The 15653-nt window shown below is 49.3% G+C and overlaps 1 protein-coding gene across 1 annotated transcript in view; it reads left to right on the top strand.

Moving 5' to 3' along the window:
• Nucleotides 1-15653, top strand: part of trrap (transformation/transcription domain-associated protein) — a 93740-nt gene that overhangs the window by 62086 nt on the left and 16001 nt on the right. Inside the window, exons 58-63 of the mRNA XM_060037264.1 lie at nucleotides 2050-2241; nucleotides 5694-5889; nucleotides 7199-7317; nucleotides 7983-8129; nucleotides 9058-9158; nucleotides 11774-12185. Coding sequence (XP_059893247.1) covers nucleotides 2050-2241; nucleotides 5694-5889; nucleotides 7199-7317; nucleotides 7983-8129; nucleotides 9058-9158; nucleotides 11774-12185 — 1167 coding nt within the window. The remainder of the gene's footprint in view (nucleotides 1-2049; nucleotides 2242-5693; nucleotides 5890-7198; nucleotides 7318-7982; nucleotides 8130-9057; nucleotides 9159-11773; nucleotides 12186-15653) is intronic.

Here is a 15653-nt window from a genome sequence, read left to right as displayed (position 1 = left end):
TCAATCAGAGCGACGCAACCTAACTAGATATAGCCCCCCTTTTCCCATCAGCGAAGGTGGGCAGCCAGAGCGAGGGGCCGGCCGTTAGGCTGTGGAGTCTGTGTTCAGGCTCTTTGGTCCTCTAATTTATTGGCATCATGTTTTCTAAAACAAAGTGTAGGCGGGCCTTGAGAGTGTGATAGTACCTGACACATAACAAATACTCCTGCGCTGCTCTTTCAAGGAGACTTGGAACCAATCCATTGAGCCGCTTCGTCCTAAAGGTGACACCTAATTAAATTGTCTGGATGGCCAGCGCCCGCTCACGTACACCCTTTCACCGCCTCCCCTTTCCTTCACCCGCCCCTCCCCCGCCTCACCCTCCCTCATGGTTAATGTGTCTCCTTTTCTTCTTTTGCCCTTTGTTTATCCCTTAATTTCCTCTTTCCCCTTTTTGTTTGTGAAGTATTTCATGGCCCATCTTCTCCCTCTTTCCTCTGTTGTGCTCACTCTCTCTGTTCACTCACCCCCCCCCCCCCCCCCCCCCACCAACTCAATCTCTCTCTACCCTCTACATTTCCTTCCCCTCTCTCTCACTCTCTGCCAACCCTTAATCTATGTCTGTCTGTCTCCCTCCCCCTCTCTCTCAACCTCCCCCCTCTCTCGCTCTCTTTCCCCACCCCTTCTCGGCCCCTCTCTCCCTCTCTGCTCCCTCCTCTCCCTCTCTCCCCCCTCAGCGGCGTTGCTCAGGGCCTGAGCTGCTAATATTTACGGCAGCTGTGTGTGTGAATAATTACTCGGGCATCTGCTGCTAGATGATTTGTTTTATGTGCAGAAGAAGACAGCCGCCCTCCGTCGCCACCGCAGCCTCCGCCACATCAGCGGCGAGGCGATGCAGTCGCTCGCCCGCCCTGCCTCCCTCGCTCGCCCTGCCTCCCTCCCTCGCCCTGCCTCCCTCCCTCGCTCGCCCTGCCTCCCTCCCTCGGCCCCGCCTCTCAGGCAAAGTCCAAATGTCCCCACTTTCAATTAACGCCGGCCCTTGATAAGGGCGGCCCTGACTGGGGGATATTCATCACACGTTGCCCTGATAAGTGCGCCTTGACCGATTGTTGTAATTTCCTCCACTGGGGAGAGAGAGGGTGGAGGGAGAGAGGGGAGAGAGAGAGAGAGCTCGTGCACGTCATGAGCACAGACATTCACTCAAAGACATTCTCACCTATTCCACTTTTTCCTCCTGTTAAGGCATGCCGATCGTTTTTCTTCCTCTGTTGTTTCCTTTATGTTTGTTCACTGAACCAAACTCTCGCTCCGGCACGCACGCTGATACTCAACACTCACGCACGCTGATACTCAACACTCACGCACGCTGCTATGGGTTAACCACACGAGCCATCACTTCACCCAGCCCTCTTTTGTCTGCTAATTGAGCTGGTTCATTCACCGTCACGCGCCCATACCCACCTGTATTTACATCTCTCGCACACACATACACACACACACACACACACACACCATGCGACTTCTCACACCCGATCATTGTTTACACTTTCTCTATTTGACACGGAATTAATCGATCGTACTCGAGCACAGGTACACGGGCCTCACCCACACACGGACCCAATCCGCCGCGGGCTGTTGTGCGCCGCGGCTCGCTTACACACTCGGGCGCTTTTAATCAATGGCGATGGCCTTTTCCCTTCTCGTCAGACGAGACATGTTGATTATTCATTAACACAAAAGTCCTGCAGGATGAATGGAGGGAGGAGGCGGTGTTTGGCCAGAGTCGTCCCTTTTGTGCGAGAAGGTGCGGCGCGTTTCGGGATCCTCCCCCCGCTCTCTTGACGGACGATTTCGCTTAATTGAACTGTACGGATCCGGTCGCGGCCTCGGTTTCCGTTGGCTTCCTATCCGACGGGGGTTTTCTTTTGTCCCCGGTTCGTGTTTGCTGTTGTCTTCTCAGTGTCACTGCTTTTGAAAATGTTCCTTTTACAAGGAACATTTTCAGGCGCCACTGGGATTCAAACCTAGATCCAGAGAAAAACATTAACGTGTGTGTCTGTGTGTGATCAGGTGGAGCTGAGCTGTCCCAAGGAGATGGCGTGGAAGGTGAACATGCACCGCGGCTACCTGGCCATCTGCCACCCGGAGGAGCAGCAGCTCACCTACATCGAGCGGCTGGTGGAGATGGCCTCCAGCCTGGCCATCCGGGAGTGGAGGCGGCTGCCGCACATCGTCTCCCACGTGCACACACCCCTGCTGCAGGTACGGATGCACGCCGCACGCCGCACGCCGCACGCCGCACGCACGGAAGTCTCTGTCTCCCTCTCTGTCTCTATCCCTCCTCTCTCTGTCTCTGTCTCTTTCTCTGCCTCTCTCTCTCTGTCTCTCTCTCTCTTTCTCTGTCTCTGTCTCTGTCTCTCCGTCTCTCACACCTCCAACTAGTTGTCGAGAATTTTGCATGTAACAAGCACATTTTTGTATTTTTACACCAAACACCTGAACACACTTGACACCAAACACCTGAACACACACTTGAATACTCTTTCTATTGGACACACGTACACACTCACAACACACACTCTCCTCTGCAGTGTGTGGCCTGAATGTTAACCCAAAGTTAGATGTGTTGTTGTTGACATTAAGTAGGGCAAAACATCTTATTTTGGTGAGGGTTTGTTTTAAATATAATGTGCTCATCCGCAAATATAAATATATCTGTATTATGTTTTGAAGAAATACATGAATATGAACCAAAACACCATGCCTGCACTCATATGAGTGAGACACACACACACACACACACACACACACGCACACGCGCACGCACGCACGCACACAGTCTATTCTAGATCAGGGTTGATGTTGTTACTCTGTAGGGTAAAACCCCTCCTTCTATTTTTGTGAACTCTTGCAAACAGTAGACTCTGGCAAACAATAAACCATAAAGGAGAAAAGACGGCAAAACTAAAAACAACCACCATGTCTGCCCTCAGAGGACACACACACACACACACATCTCCTTGTTCTACACAGTGGCTGCGTAGTGCGGGAGCTTGGAGAATATAAGAAGTCGGGATGTAAGGAGACTATGAGTAGTTTTGCCTTATTGGAATAAAGCAATTCGGGAGCCGTCTGTCAGAGATACTTCATCTGTAGTGGGACGTGATAACCCACTCCATCTTTCAGTCTCTGTCCCTCTCTTTTTATCTCTCTCTCTCTTCTCTTGCTCTGTGTTTCTGTTTCTCTCTAGCTCTCTCGCTCTCTTTCTCTCGCTCTCTTGTGTCTCTGTCTCCCTCCTCTCTGTTTCTTTGTCTCCGTCTACCTTTCTCTTCTTGAAAATAGGTAATAAGGAGAAAAAGAGGCTTAGAGAAATTAAAAACAGAGAAGAGGACCTAGATGGAAAAAAGGGAGAGAAAATGATGAGATGATAATTGAAAAGGAAAACTGATATAGGGAGAGAATTAGCTGGAAGTGAAGGAGCTGAAGAGAAAGAGGGGAGAGAGAGAGAGAGCGGGAATGAGGGAGTTAGTTTAGAATGGCTGTAATTACCGCGCTGCCGTCAGATAGCATTTGATTAAATACCTGCGGCAGAATTACATTTACATGATAAATGGGAATGCTTGAATGGAGGTTAGGAATAGGCTATCAGCTGATATTAACAGATAATTGTGAAAAATATTGCATTGCCTAATTTATTTAGTTTAGACGGTGGGGGGTGGGGCAGCCTTCAGCACAGCTATGATTCAGGGGAGTTTATCTTTTAAAAACGGCTATTGGAATCCGCTGGCGACATTCTTTGTTATCGTGTGTGTGTGTGTGTGCGTGGTGTGTGTGTGTGTGTGTGTGTGTGTGGTGTGAGAGAGAGAGTGTGTGGTGTGAGAGAGTGTGTTAAGTGCATGCTCTATCTAGTGTCTCAGCGCTAGTATAGCTCTAGTGTGTGTGTGCGTGCGTCAGTGAGCACGTGCGTGCTTAGTGTGCTTGTCTTAATGCATGCCTGCTTGCATATGTGCGGTCCAATTATTTATCCTAGCCAAGGGAAAACAAGCTATTTATTCTTCTGCCCAGTGGAGCAGCGTGTTGTAAATCTCCATCCCAGACTCTATATCTCAAACCCACAACTCCTTCAGCCCTGGAAAATGAATAGCTTGGGCTTGGCTGCTGAGAATAACAGTGGTGTTGGGGGGGGGGGAGTGCGCACAAATCCCTCTTTAAATCAAGCCATCATCGAATCCCGGTGCCCGCCACTGACTGACGGGTCGATCGGATTATCACCCGAGCCATTGATCACCAGCCACACTATTAATATTGAAGGATGGGCGGCCATAATAGAGCGATTGATTATGCGTTAAAAAAACTAATAATAATACGGCTTTGGCCCGAATCGATGAAGACCTCCTTTGCCACATGAAAGGAACGGAAGGGGCACGGCTTATCATTTTCCCATTTTCCTACCTCTCCCTCTCCGTCTTCCCTCTCCCTCCGACAAACTAATCAGCGGTCGAAATAATGCCATCTTTTCTGAGGGGTTGGAGGGAAGGGTGAGGGCGGCGCGGTGGAGGCGGTGGAGGCGGTGGAGGTGGTGGAGGTGGTGGGGGGGGGGGGGATTTGTGGCAGCGCCGCGGCCGGTCATTATCGGGTCGTCTCCGGCGGTAAATAGCCGATAAGCCGCTTTGATCCGTCCATTTGGCGTCCACTCTCAGTGCCCCCACCCCCCACCCCCCGGGGTGCGGATGTGTCCGGTGACGTCGCGCCACAGTGGCCTAATGGCTTCTGGGCTGGACCGGAGGAGCCACCAGTGGAGCGAGGAGGGAGCCTAATGACCCCACCTCCGCGGCCCCCCGCCGACTCCCTCTAGCCTCCCAGGCTCTGTTCATCTCTGTGTCTTGATGCCTCGCCTCTCCGTCACTTCCTCCCTCACCGCTTGTTTCCTCCCCCCCCCCCCCCCCCTCCACTTAGGGTCTTTTATGGCTCATACCACCATCTGTTTTTTTTTTTTTTTTTCTTTCTTACGGTCCACCTTTGCACTTCTTTCACTTTATATTTTTGTTTCTCGGTTTCATTATTTTTCAACCGAGTTTGTGGAATAGCTTCCTCTTTTTTCATCTGTCCCCCATTCCGGCTCTCTCAGAAAGCCATCTCCCCCCCACTTCACTAACACAACCCCCCCCCCCCCCCCCCCAATGCCGCGCTCTGTCCCATTGCCTAGATTAATACAAAGGGGCTTGATAAGATTCAAGTTTCCTCATGTCAACTGTACCCAGGCAGTATCTAACCCGCTTCGGATCTGTAGCTTCTTTTGTCTTCCGGCTTTGCTTTTCATTCCCTCCTTGGGGTGTGTGTGTGTGTGTGTGTGTGTGTGTGTGTGTGTTTTATCAACGCCGTCGCCCGACGCACCGTCTCACTTGCAGCCTTTCCCGTTATCTTCCTTTTGCGTTAAAAGTCGCACAAGTTCGGGCGTACCGGTGGCTCACCGGGAGAGCGCGTACCGTACGGGCTCAGTCCTGACCCCAGCGACCCGGGTTCGATTCCTGCCTCTGGTCCTTAGCATCATGTCCTCCCCTCTATCTCCCATATCTTCTCTCTTTCTCACTCTACAATAAAACGTAAAAATGCACAAATAAATGATCACCCGGAAGCGACCTGGTCTGTGTCTACCCCGGGTCCTAACGTGACCCCCACCACCCCCCCTGACCCCCCACCCCACCTCCACCCAGGCGGCCCAGCAGATCATCGAGCTCCAGGAGGCGGCGCAGATCAACGCGGGCCTGCAGCCGGCCAGCCTGGGCCGCAACACCAGCCTGCACGACATGAAGACGGTGGTGAAGACCTGGAGGAACCGGCTGCCCATCGTGTCCGACGACCTCTCCCACTGGAGCAGCATCTTCATGTGGCGCCAGCATCACTACCAGGGTACGCTCAGCGCCACCTGGCTCCCGTTGCATTGTGGGTAGTTAAAGTGCGGCTGTGGCGGAGTATCAGCGGCCCACCTGATGAGGAGGATTAATATTATGTGTTGTTGAATTAAGGGCAGAAAGCAAATGTATTATCACTTTATTTTCCTCTGTCTGTTACACTCTCCTTGTCATATCTCATTTCCCTTCTCTGTATGTGTGTCTCTCTCTCCCTATCTCCCTCTGGTTTATTTACCCCCCCGACCCCACTCTCTTTCTTTCAAAGAAACCTTTCTGTAGCCCCTCCCCGGGTGCACACTGAATTACCTTGCGTATTTACGCAGCCTCAAACCCATACACATAGAGTTATGAATTTGCGCCTATATGTGACTGCTTAAAGTCAGACACACCCACACACACACACTAACATACACACCACACACACGTACCTCTCTATTTCTCCCCGTCGCGCAGATTGATGTTTAGATTTCCAGGAGTCCTAGGAAGCGGTCTTCTCTGAAAGGCCACTATGTACCGTGCCCCCCCAAGGGTCTCTGTACCTTTTCCAAATGTCAGCTCGCCAAAAAACCCTTGCTTAATTCACTACAGGATACGATATGTATTCGCACTCACTCACCCACACACACACACACTCCCTCCCAAACATACACACACACACACACACACACACACACACACACACACACCTACACACACACACACACACACACACACACACACACACACACACCTACACACACCTACACACACCTACACACACCTACACACACACACCTACACACACATGCACACACAGGTGCTGCGGCTTTTACACCTAGGGTTCTCCGTGGCTCAGCTCTCTCGCCTGCTGTGACTTTGAAAGCGGTTCACAGAGGCAGCCACTGCAGAATTGGAAGTCTGCGGCTGGGCTCCTACTCCTGTTCTGCCGCACCCCAGATATGATGATAATAATACAAATATTGATAATGATCATATGAAAAATAACACCACAGCTGGATTCCTGCAGCAGCAGAGACTAGAACCTGACAAAGTGCGGCTTCCTCCACACGACAGCTGCCTTTCTACGGTTTATAGACGTTGAAGCGAAATTGAAGTGTCCAGACGGAAAATCCTCAAGAAGAGGCTGGTCCAACCCCACCACCTCCATCTTCCACCTATGTCTGTCTCTACGGGGATGCCGTGTTTCACTGAGAGAAAAGACGCAATTCTCCGCCATTCATTTCCCAAGCGACCGCAGTAGAATACTGCGGATCGGCGGAAACCATTGAATGACTTTCTTTTTTTCTTTTTCTATTTCGCATCTGCAGCCATAGTGACGGCCTACGAGACGAACACGCAGCACGACCCCAACAACAACAACGCCATGCTGGGCGTCCACGCCTCGGCCTCGGCCATCATCCAGTACGGCAAGATCGGACGCAAACAGGTAGGGCGGGAGGGGGGGGATGGTGGTGGGGTCTTTGGGATTCAGATCGGGCCCACTGAAAACATAATTGAAGACGTCTTGAGGAACAGTTCCGGCGTATTTTGCTCCATTAAAGATTAATCGTATTGAAGTTGTTTGCATGTGGTTAAAGAGCAGATAGGGGCTATTGTAGGGCTGCTCGATCATAGGAAAAATCATAATCACGATTATTTTGGTCAATATTGAAGCGATTATTCAAACGATTATTTTTGAGTTTGAAAACATGTATTTATTCAGCATGTCTCTCCCAAAAAAAAGTTTGAAAGAAAATACACAAAATGGTCAAAAAGAAATTTCTCCAATCTAAAATAATGTACAGATATGTATCAAGCTGTTCTGCCCTTTCTATAAAACATAAAAAATAAAAATTGCAAAAAACGATTGTTAATTTTGTGATCGTTTGACGCTATAATCGAAATCGCAATACAGTAGAGTGGACCAATACAGTAGAGTGAACCATGAGGATTGAACCGGGAACCTTTTTGGTCGAGGACTAAAACATTTTAAATCTGTACTATCGGAATCATTTAATTTGGGTTACTTTGAATCCTTCCTTCTTTAGATTTTTTAAGCGATCCGTTATTGTTTTGGTTTAATACCCACACGGATACCGTTTCTGCCCGCAGGGTCTGGTCAACGTGGCGCTGGACATCCTGAGCCGCATCCACACCATCCCCACCGTGCCCATCGTCGACTGCTTCCAGAAGATCCGCCAGCAGGTCAAGTGTTACCTGCAGCTGGCCGGCGTCATGGGCAAGAACGAGTGCATGCAGGTAAGCCCTCCTCATGTCCTGTACATATGATCTGCACGTCATGCCCAATAGCAGCGCACTAAGTGTGGATCCCGCATCCAGACTTACTATAGGATGAGGGTCCACAGCACATATTTTGTATGTGGGTAGCAGTAGCTGAAGGCCTGTTAGGCAGGAGGGAGAGGAACGTTGCTGGTTCTACAGGGGGACAGTTATAGTGGGGAGAGACTTGGAAGAGGGTGTAACTCTGAAATTTGCTCTTAAGCCCGTGGAGCGCCCCTGATTAACAGCGTCAGACCAACGCACCGCAAGCCTTTAAAGTGCCAGTGGACTCTCTATCCCCTCTCTCGTTTTCTCTTTCGGTCTCTCTCTCTCTCTCTCGTTTTCTCTTTCGGTCTCTCTCTCTTTCGGTCTCTCTCTTTCGGTCTCTCTCTCTCTCTCTCTCTCTCTCTCTCTCTCTCTTCTCTTTCTCTCTCTCTCTCTCTCCCCCCCCCCCCCCCCCCCCCCTTTCCTCCATCGTCTGTCACAGCAGTACTTAGGAGACAACTCATCACAGCTTCAGCCTAATGGAAGTTTAGCTTCTTCCAACCCTCTTTACTTTCTTCCTAATGAACACTTTGCAGCCTCTTTGTATTTTCACTCTTGTTTTCCTTCCTCTGTGCGTTTTCTTTTTTACTGCTCTGTATTTTAGCCTTGTGTTGGATAAACTATCATGCCATCTACTTCACTGTTCTCTAGCGTAGCATGACCAAAGTGTTTTACTGTGACATTAGCACTGATGGCTTTGCCTTTGCATTCTCTGTGTGTCTTTTTGTGTGTGTGTGTGTGTGTCTTTATGGCTGTGGCTTAATGTGTGTGTCTATTTGTGTGTGCCTGTGTGTCTCTCCGTGCGTGCCTGCGTCTGTGTGTGTTTGCATCCGTGTGTGTGTGTGTGTGTGTGTGTTGGCAGGGTCTTGAGGTGATCGAGTCGACCAACCTGAAGTACTTCACCAAGGAGATGACGGCAGAGTTCTACGCCCTAAAGGGCATGTTCCTGGCTCAGATCAACAAGTAAGCCCCCTCGCCCGTCCGTCTCGGTCACGCCTCACTTCTAAAGGCCTTTTGTTTTGATGATGTTTGTCAGGAGCTGTCTGGAGCACACCAGATAGGGCCACCGCTAATGAGCATTTTTCCCTCGATTATTTAAACAAAAGCAAAAATAATCTTTTTATAAATCTGAAAGCTTCATTTTCATCAAAAAGCACGTACATTTCTTTCAGATGGCTTTTGCCTGTGACTGAGAGGTAAAAGAGATCACGATGGTAGAAAAACAAATCCAGCTTCATTATTCAACATTTCAAACTTATAATAGTTTATGGTATAATTTAGTTAAATTCCCTATGTTCATTTTTAAAACTTCAATTATATTGATCACAATTATTCAGACGTTCTTTAGAGGACATACCCTGAATAAAGATATATGCTTAACATAATGGCAGAAATGTAATCACTCACTTTCTTTTGCTCGCTCGCTTGCTCTCTTTCTCCCCTCTGTTCATCCCATCGACAAAGACAGCCGCCTTATACACACACACACACACACACACACACACACACACACACACACACACACACACACACACACACACACACACACACACACACACACACACACCCCCTGTGCACCCCCCCCTTACCCCCTCATCGTTTTCGGCACAATGCCCTCCTGAGGGGTGAAAGGCAAATTGGGGACGGCTTATTAAATGTATGTGCAGCCGAATAATTAACTGGAGGCAATTTGCAGGGAATTTCTGGGATCAGCAGAACCTGGCTCCACCTCGACGGGGGTTTAACACAATCATTAAGTTTCTCCTCCACGCTGTGGGGAGCGCTCGCCGCGGAGCACAGGGAGAGCGGTCAACTACACGCTTGTGTGTTTCCTGCCCTTCTACGAACACTTCTGTGTGCGTGTGTGATTGAGATCGGCCCTGGCTTTATTAAATAGGCACTGGATCAACCCGGCGGCGGTGACGGCGTTGCGCGCCCCGTTTACCGGTTTACCCGGCCGCGTTTACACACTCGCAAATAACCCAGAACAGGCCACCTGATGCCGGAGACAGACGTACTATAAGGATTGCCGCTCCGCTCCCCACAGTGATCAAGGGCCTCGTTTACTTTATCACACGCCAAAACGCCCGTCATAATAGCCCATCATAGCTGATTGGCTGGGGAGACGCTTTAATGCAGTGCCGTGGCGGTTGAAAGCGGCGCTGTAATGGAGGTGCTTGTGGGGTGGGGGGGGGCTCAGCACATCTGCTCGGCGTTCCTCTATACGGGCGGCTGGTCTCTGTTTCTTTGACTGCAGGGTAATGCCCTCCAGGTCCTGCTCCGCTTATTTATTAATCAAAGCCTCGGAGAGCGCTGGAAATTATTCAAGCAGTGTGCCAACGAGAGCGGCGGCAAAAGGGCGGCGTCGGAGCCCGGCGCCGAAAACGGCTGATGATCCAGAATGTTTCCCTTGTCAGCGTAAATTGTCTTCTTCGAAGCAGCCATCTCCCGCCCCCTCCTCCCCGACCCACCAGCTCTACCCCTACCCCCCCCCCCCCTCAACCCTCCCCCGTGCCTGGGTTCCCCTGGATTGTCTCCCGCCCTCCTGCTGTCTGGCCACGCCCCCATATATAGCCCGGACTCCCTGTACCGGGCAAAGGCTATCGTGGAGTTGCGGAGGTGCTTTCCCCCAGAGCCCCTTCACCACATGGTGAATTCTGATGCTTATCATGATGGAGCAGGTCCTGAGACGCTGCACTATCCACCTCCTTTAGAGGAGGGATGTTGTGGTCGCAACTTCCCCGGGATCTCTTCCGTCACTCGGGAAGTCTTCCGATGCAATTTCGTTTTTTTTGGTCGCCGGAGAAGCGTTTCTTCCACGGATAGATTGATCCGACAGCCGCCGCGTTCTTCATCTTCTTATTATATTTTTCTTTACCTTGACACGTCTCTGTCACTTTGGCGCGAGACGGAGAGAGATTCATTGGGAATGTCGGCCGGTATTAAAAGCGTTGATCTGCACGGCGTATTCCGTTCGGCTCCACCTGTATCGGGTTTCGAGTGACGCCCCCCCCCCCCCCCCCCCCGCAAACTCTAGTGACTTAATTTCTTTTCTCCAGCGTTTTAGTGCTTTACTCTCCAACGTCAGGGTCGGATGGGAGCGGATCAAGGATTAAGTTGAATGAAATGTGAAATATGCTGCTTATTGATGTGCGTTACATAATTCATGGTTCAGCGGTCATCATAATCTGTCTCTCAGCCGCTCAATCATTCTAACACTCCTTTGATAAACTTGCCCACCCGGCCCTTTCTTTCTCTCTCTTTCATATCCCCCTCAGTTGACATATATCTTCCCATGTCTGTGGATACTATCGTTCTTGTAGTGATGAAAAAAAGTACAAAGTAATATAATCGATTGGAGAAAAGACAGTTAATTCCAAAGGATTACCTTTTCTTTAGATGCATGCGGTTAATGAGCTGGTAGGGGTCTTTGGCATCTTGCTCAAGGGTTCCTAAAGGTGGACTGCAGACATGGGGGATTGAACCCAGAAACCTTCGGCAGGCGTCCAACCCCCCCCCCCCCCCCCTTATGAGTGTCTCGGTTTTAACATCCTTCCCCCTCTCGTTCGGTTCCCCAGGTCGGAGGAGGCCAACAAGGCCTTCTCTGCGGCCGTGCAGATGCACGACGTGCTGGTGAAGGCCTGGGCGATGTGGGGCGACTACCTGGAGAACATCTTCGTCAAGGACCGGCAGCTCCACCTGGGCGTGTCGGCCATCACCTGCTACCTGCACGCCTGCCGCCACCAGAATGAGAGCAAGTCCCGCAAGTACCTGGCGAAGGTGAGCAGAGCGCTCTGCTGCAGAACTGCAATAGGCTGGTGTATGGCAACAAAAATAAAGATTGCGGAAGTGTTACTGTCCGTCCACACCAGAAGCGAATTGAGCGACCAAATCGCCGGAAGTCATTCACTTTCTATGGGCAAGAGCGACCAAAGCGACCAACGCTACCAGCGGCCAAAGTTGAGCGACCAGAGCGTCAAAAAGAAGTTGAAAACTTTTTAACTTTATGCAAATGACTTTTATTCGCTTCAGCGGCCAAACACTGACAGCCAATCGGAATGTAGACGCTCTTCGCTTGCGTGGATCCCAGGGAACATCGGCAGGCACTTTGGTTCCTACCTACCTTTATTCACTCACTGAACAAAATGTCGGCTGAAGTATTAATCGCGGCTGTAACTGGGCACCCGGTGTTGTACGAACCCACCCTTTTTCAGTTCAGAGATCGAAACGCCATAGTGGTTTGGATATCAAGTGATGATAAGCGGGAGTATTTATAGGCTACATCTAGAACGTTCGTATTTAAGCGGGACTCATTTTAATTTGCTCTACATGCCACCAATCTAACCAACCAATCGCGTGAAGCATGCTTTAAACAAAACCAAAAAAGTTTTTGAAATCGTCACATAAACAAACTAATCGACAAGACGAGGGATAAATGACAAGGGATATATCTCTTGTCTTTTATCCCTCTATTCCCCACTATTCACGGAGCCTGAGGTGAATAATTGTTAATTAAATAGTCTAGATAGATAGCCTAGTCAAGTCTTTATTAATACCAAACGACACAAATCGTCGGGAATCCATTTAGGTGGTTCGGCCCACACAGGACAGTAGCCTACAAGACCACACAGAACAAGTCTGACTGGACATACACACAATACATCACATTAAAACTAGACACGCGTTGATAGATAGATAGACAGAAAGACCTAGATAGATATGTTCCATTATTTGCCTTGCGGAGCCAACCAGTCCTGTGCGCGTATGCAAATTAGCCATGTGCGCTAATGTCTATTTGTTTTGAATGCGACGAATGAGTGCAGATCATGATTTGCAGATCCAGATCAGTGAAACATATTTCAACTACTACAGCACGCAGGGTTTTTTGTTCTCGGTTGTAATTAGCCTACATTTTAGGATTTTTTTTTATATTGGGGGGAATCACTGTCCTACTTGTTGTCGAAGCACTTTATCGAACAAGCAAAACCGTCTCGGCAATATGGCCAAGGTGTATGGGAGAGTTCACTATTTGATATGGCGGTCTGTAGGGCCTACTAAACGCATACGGCTCCTTTAAATGCGTCTGCATAATTGAATTGTACGTCATGAGCGACTTGAGCGACCAAAGCGAACAGAAAAATTCGCAGCGAAACTTTGTGAGCGACCAAAGCGTCTTTGACGCTTTGGTCGCTCCTGGTGTGGACGTACAGTTAGATGGTTCATTCACAGATGATTCACAAGCCTGCAGTTCAACAAGGGACAAGGGTGCTATTTGTTTTTGCCATGAAGGGTTGTGTGTTTCCCAGTGCATGAGGCTGACGTTGCGAAAATGCTTTCAAAAGAACAAAAAAAAAAGATGGCCATGGATAATTCACAGATAATACACAGATAATACAGCTTTGATTTTCGAGGTGGGAATGAAATGAGATCTCAAAATTGGGCTATTTTGTTGTTTACATGGTGCGTGATTGGTAGCATCAGAGCAAAGGAAGTTTAGTTTTGCCATGCTTTAATGGTTTGAGTGGGGCTAATTAAGCTAGTCGTGTATTAGCGTCATGCACATGGGTGGTATTTAGACGCTTGGCAAGGCACACGCGCTTTAGCACATCTCCGCTAATGACAGGAGGGAGAGGGGGAAACAAGCAGTTTAGTGTTTTTTCAAATGAATATACAAACTTTATGCTCTCTGTGGCATGAGAGAAAGTAAATTAACATTCTAATTTTCTCGCGGAAAAACAACATCGTCGCAACACACTCAGACTTTTAGTCACACTTCCTCTGGTCTTAACGTCACAGGTAGGTTAGCTCTCAAAACATTTCAGCCAATGTTTTTTTCACCATGACAACGAAAATACCTCAGCATCGTCCACTTCCCCTCCCCCCTACACCTACACAAGTCTATTCCATGGCAGGAAGTAGATGTTTGATTGATGGCATTCCAAGTGGTAATCACATGGACTGGACCCTCCTGGAGAGGCAAGGGGGGCTAATGGTCTCCCCAGATCCTCCTCCCTCACAGCCCTATGACCTTTCACTAACAACCACATCCACCCCTGTGTGTGTGTGTGTGTGTGTGTGTGTGTGTGTGTGTGTGTGTGTGTGTGTGTGTGTGTGTGTGTGTGTGTGTGTGTGTGTGTGTGTGTGTGTGTGTGTGTGGGGGGGGGTCTGAATATGTTGTACAAGAAGCATCGCACCACCAAGGCTCCGAGCTCAATCAGTCAAGACACCTCATACGCTCGTTCACGGGGGGCTATTAAAAGCCGACTAGCTAGCCTGACATCCCGGGGCGACTCTGAACAACCGTCCGCCCGCCAGCGTTAACCACCGACCCTACCGTCGTTTGGCAATCCCGCCCATGTTTGGCGATCGCGCTATCGAGGCGCAACCCCCTCCCCCAGCACAAGGTATTTGACCTCCGTTCGCTGGCGAGGAGCCGGTCCGCTGGAAAGAGTTGTTCCGATTGTGCTCGTTCGTTTAGTTAAGGTGGGTTGTGTAAGGCGGGCGTGACCCGGGAACTTGTTAAAACGTTTCCATTCACTAACGAGGCCCCTCGGAAGGAACCGGAAAGGCGAGAAGGTCAAACGCACTGCAGGTTGGTGCGGGCAGTGGTCTCCGCTGGCACGGACGGACTGCAAAGTGCACACAGCACAGATTTGAGCCACTTTCAAAATGGCCGCACTGCTGCTCACAGTGCAAGCCATTGGTCCTTGTAAGCCGTTATCTTAATCGCGTCGCAAGCGTGTGACATTGAGTGCAGATGAGGTGTGCAGATTCCGCCGTTCTTTCACCTGGAGAGGTCCCTGATGAACTGCGTCTTTGGTTTTTCATGCAACGGGGAGTGTCAGAATTTAGTTTTCATTTGAGCTAATGGGTGACTGTGGTGTATGTGTTGAGCGGAGGTCATTTGAACGCAGGATTGGGAATCATTTCATCGTTGCATAACATGGTGTTGTTATGCAACCATTCTCACACAATGTAGTCAAAATCAAGGGCGTTAAAAGAACATTAAATTGTGCAATACCAGACATTCAATACTCGCCTAATTACTTTATTCTATCCAGTCTGTAACAAATTTATTTTCATGTTCATTTGATTAATTTAATCTTTTAATCAGATACTGAAGTTTCTTTCATCCTGCTAATGGGGAAGAAAATGGGGCCATTGACATTTAGAAATTGAACCAATTAGAGTACTTCCTTAATATGACCTTTTATCAGTGGGCCAATAAGAAGATATTATTAAAACGAGTCCTAACTGCCGGTCCAATTTCTTCTATATGATCAAACAGTAGATGCAGGCTTCAAAGGTTCGTCCCCACGGCCTCTTACCAACCACCTGTCTTTGTTCGTCCTAGCAGCTTAATATCCATGTCTCCCTCACCTCTTTCCGTGCTCTACCAAACTGAGGGAATATTTCTTTCTGTGTGTGTGATTGTGTGTGTGTGTGTGTGTGCTGTAT

The sequence above is a fragment of the Gadus macrocephalus genome, chromosome 18, assembly GCF_031168955.1.
Source record: "Gadus macrocephalus chromosome 18, ASM3116895v1".
NCBI classification, from domain to species: Eukaryota; Metazoa; Chordata; class Actinopteri; order Gadiformes; family Gadidae; genus Gadus; species Gadus macrocephalus.
Note: the sequence above shows the minus strand (reverse complement) of the source record. Positions and strands in the feature narration are given on the sequence as shown.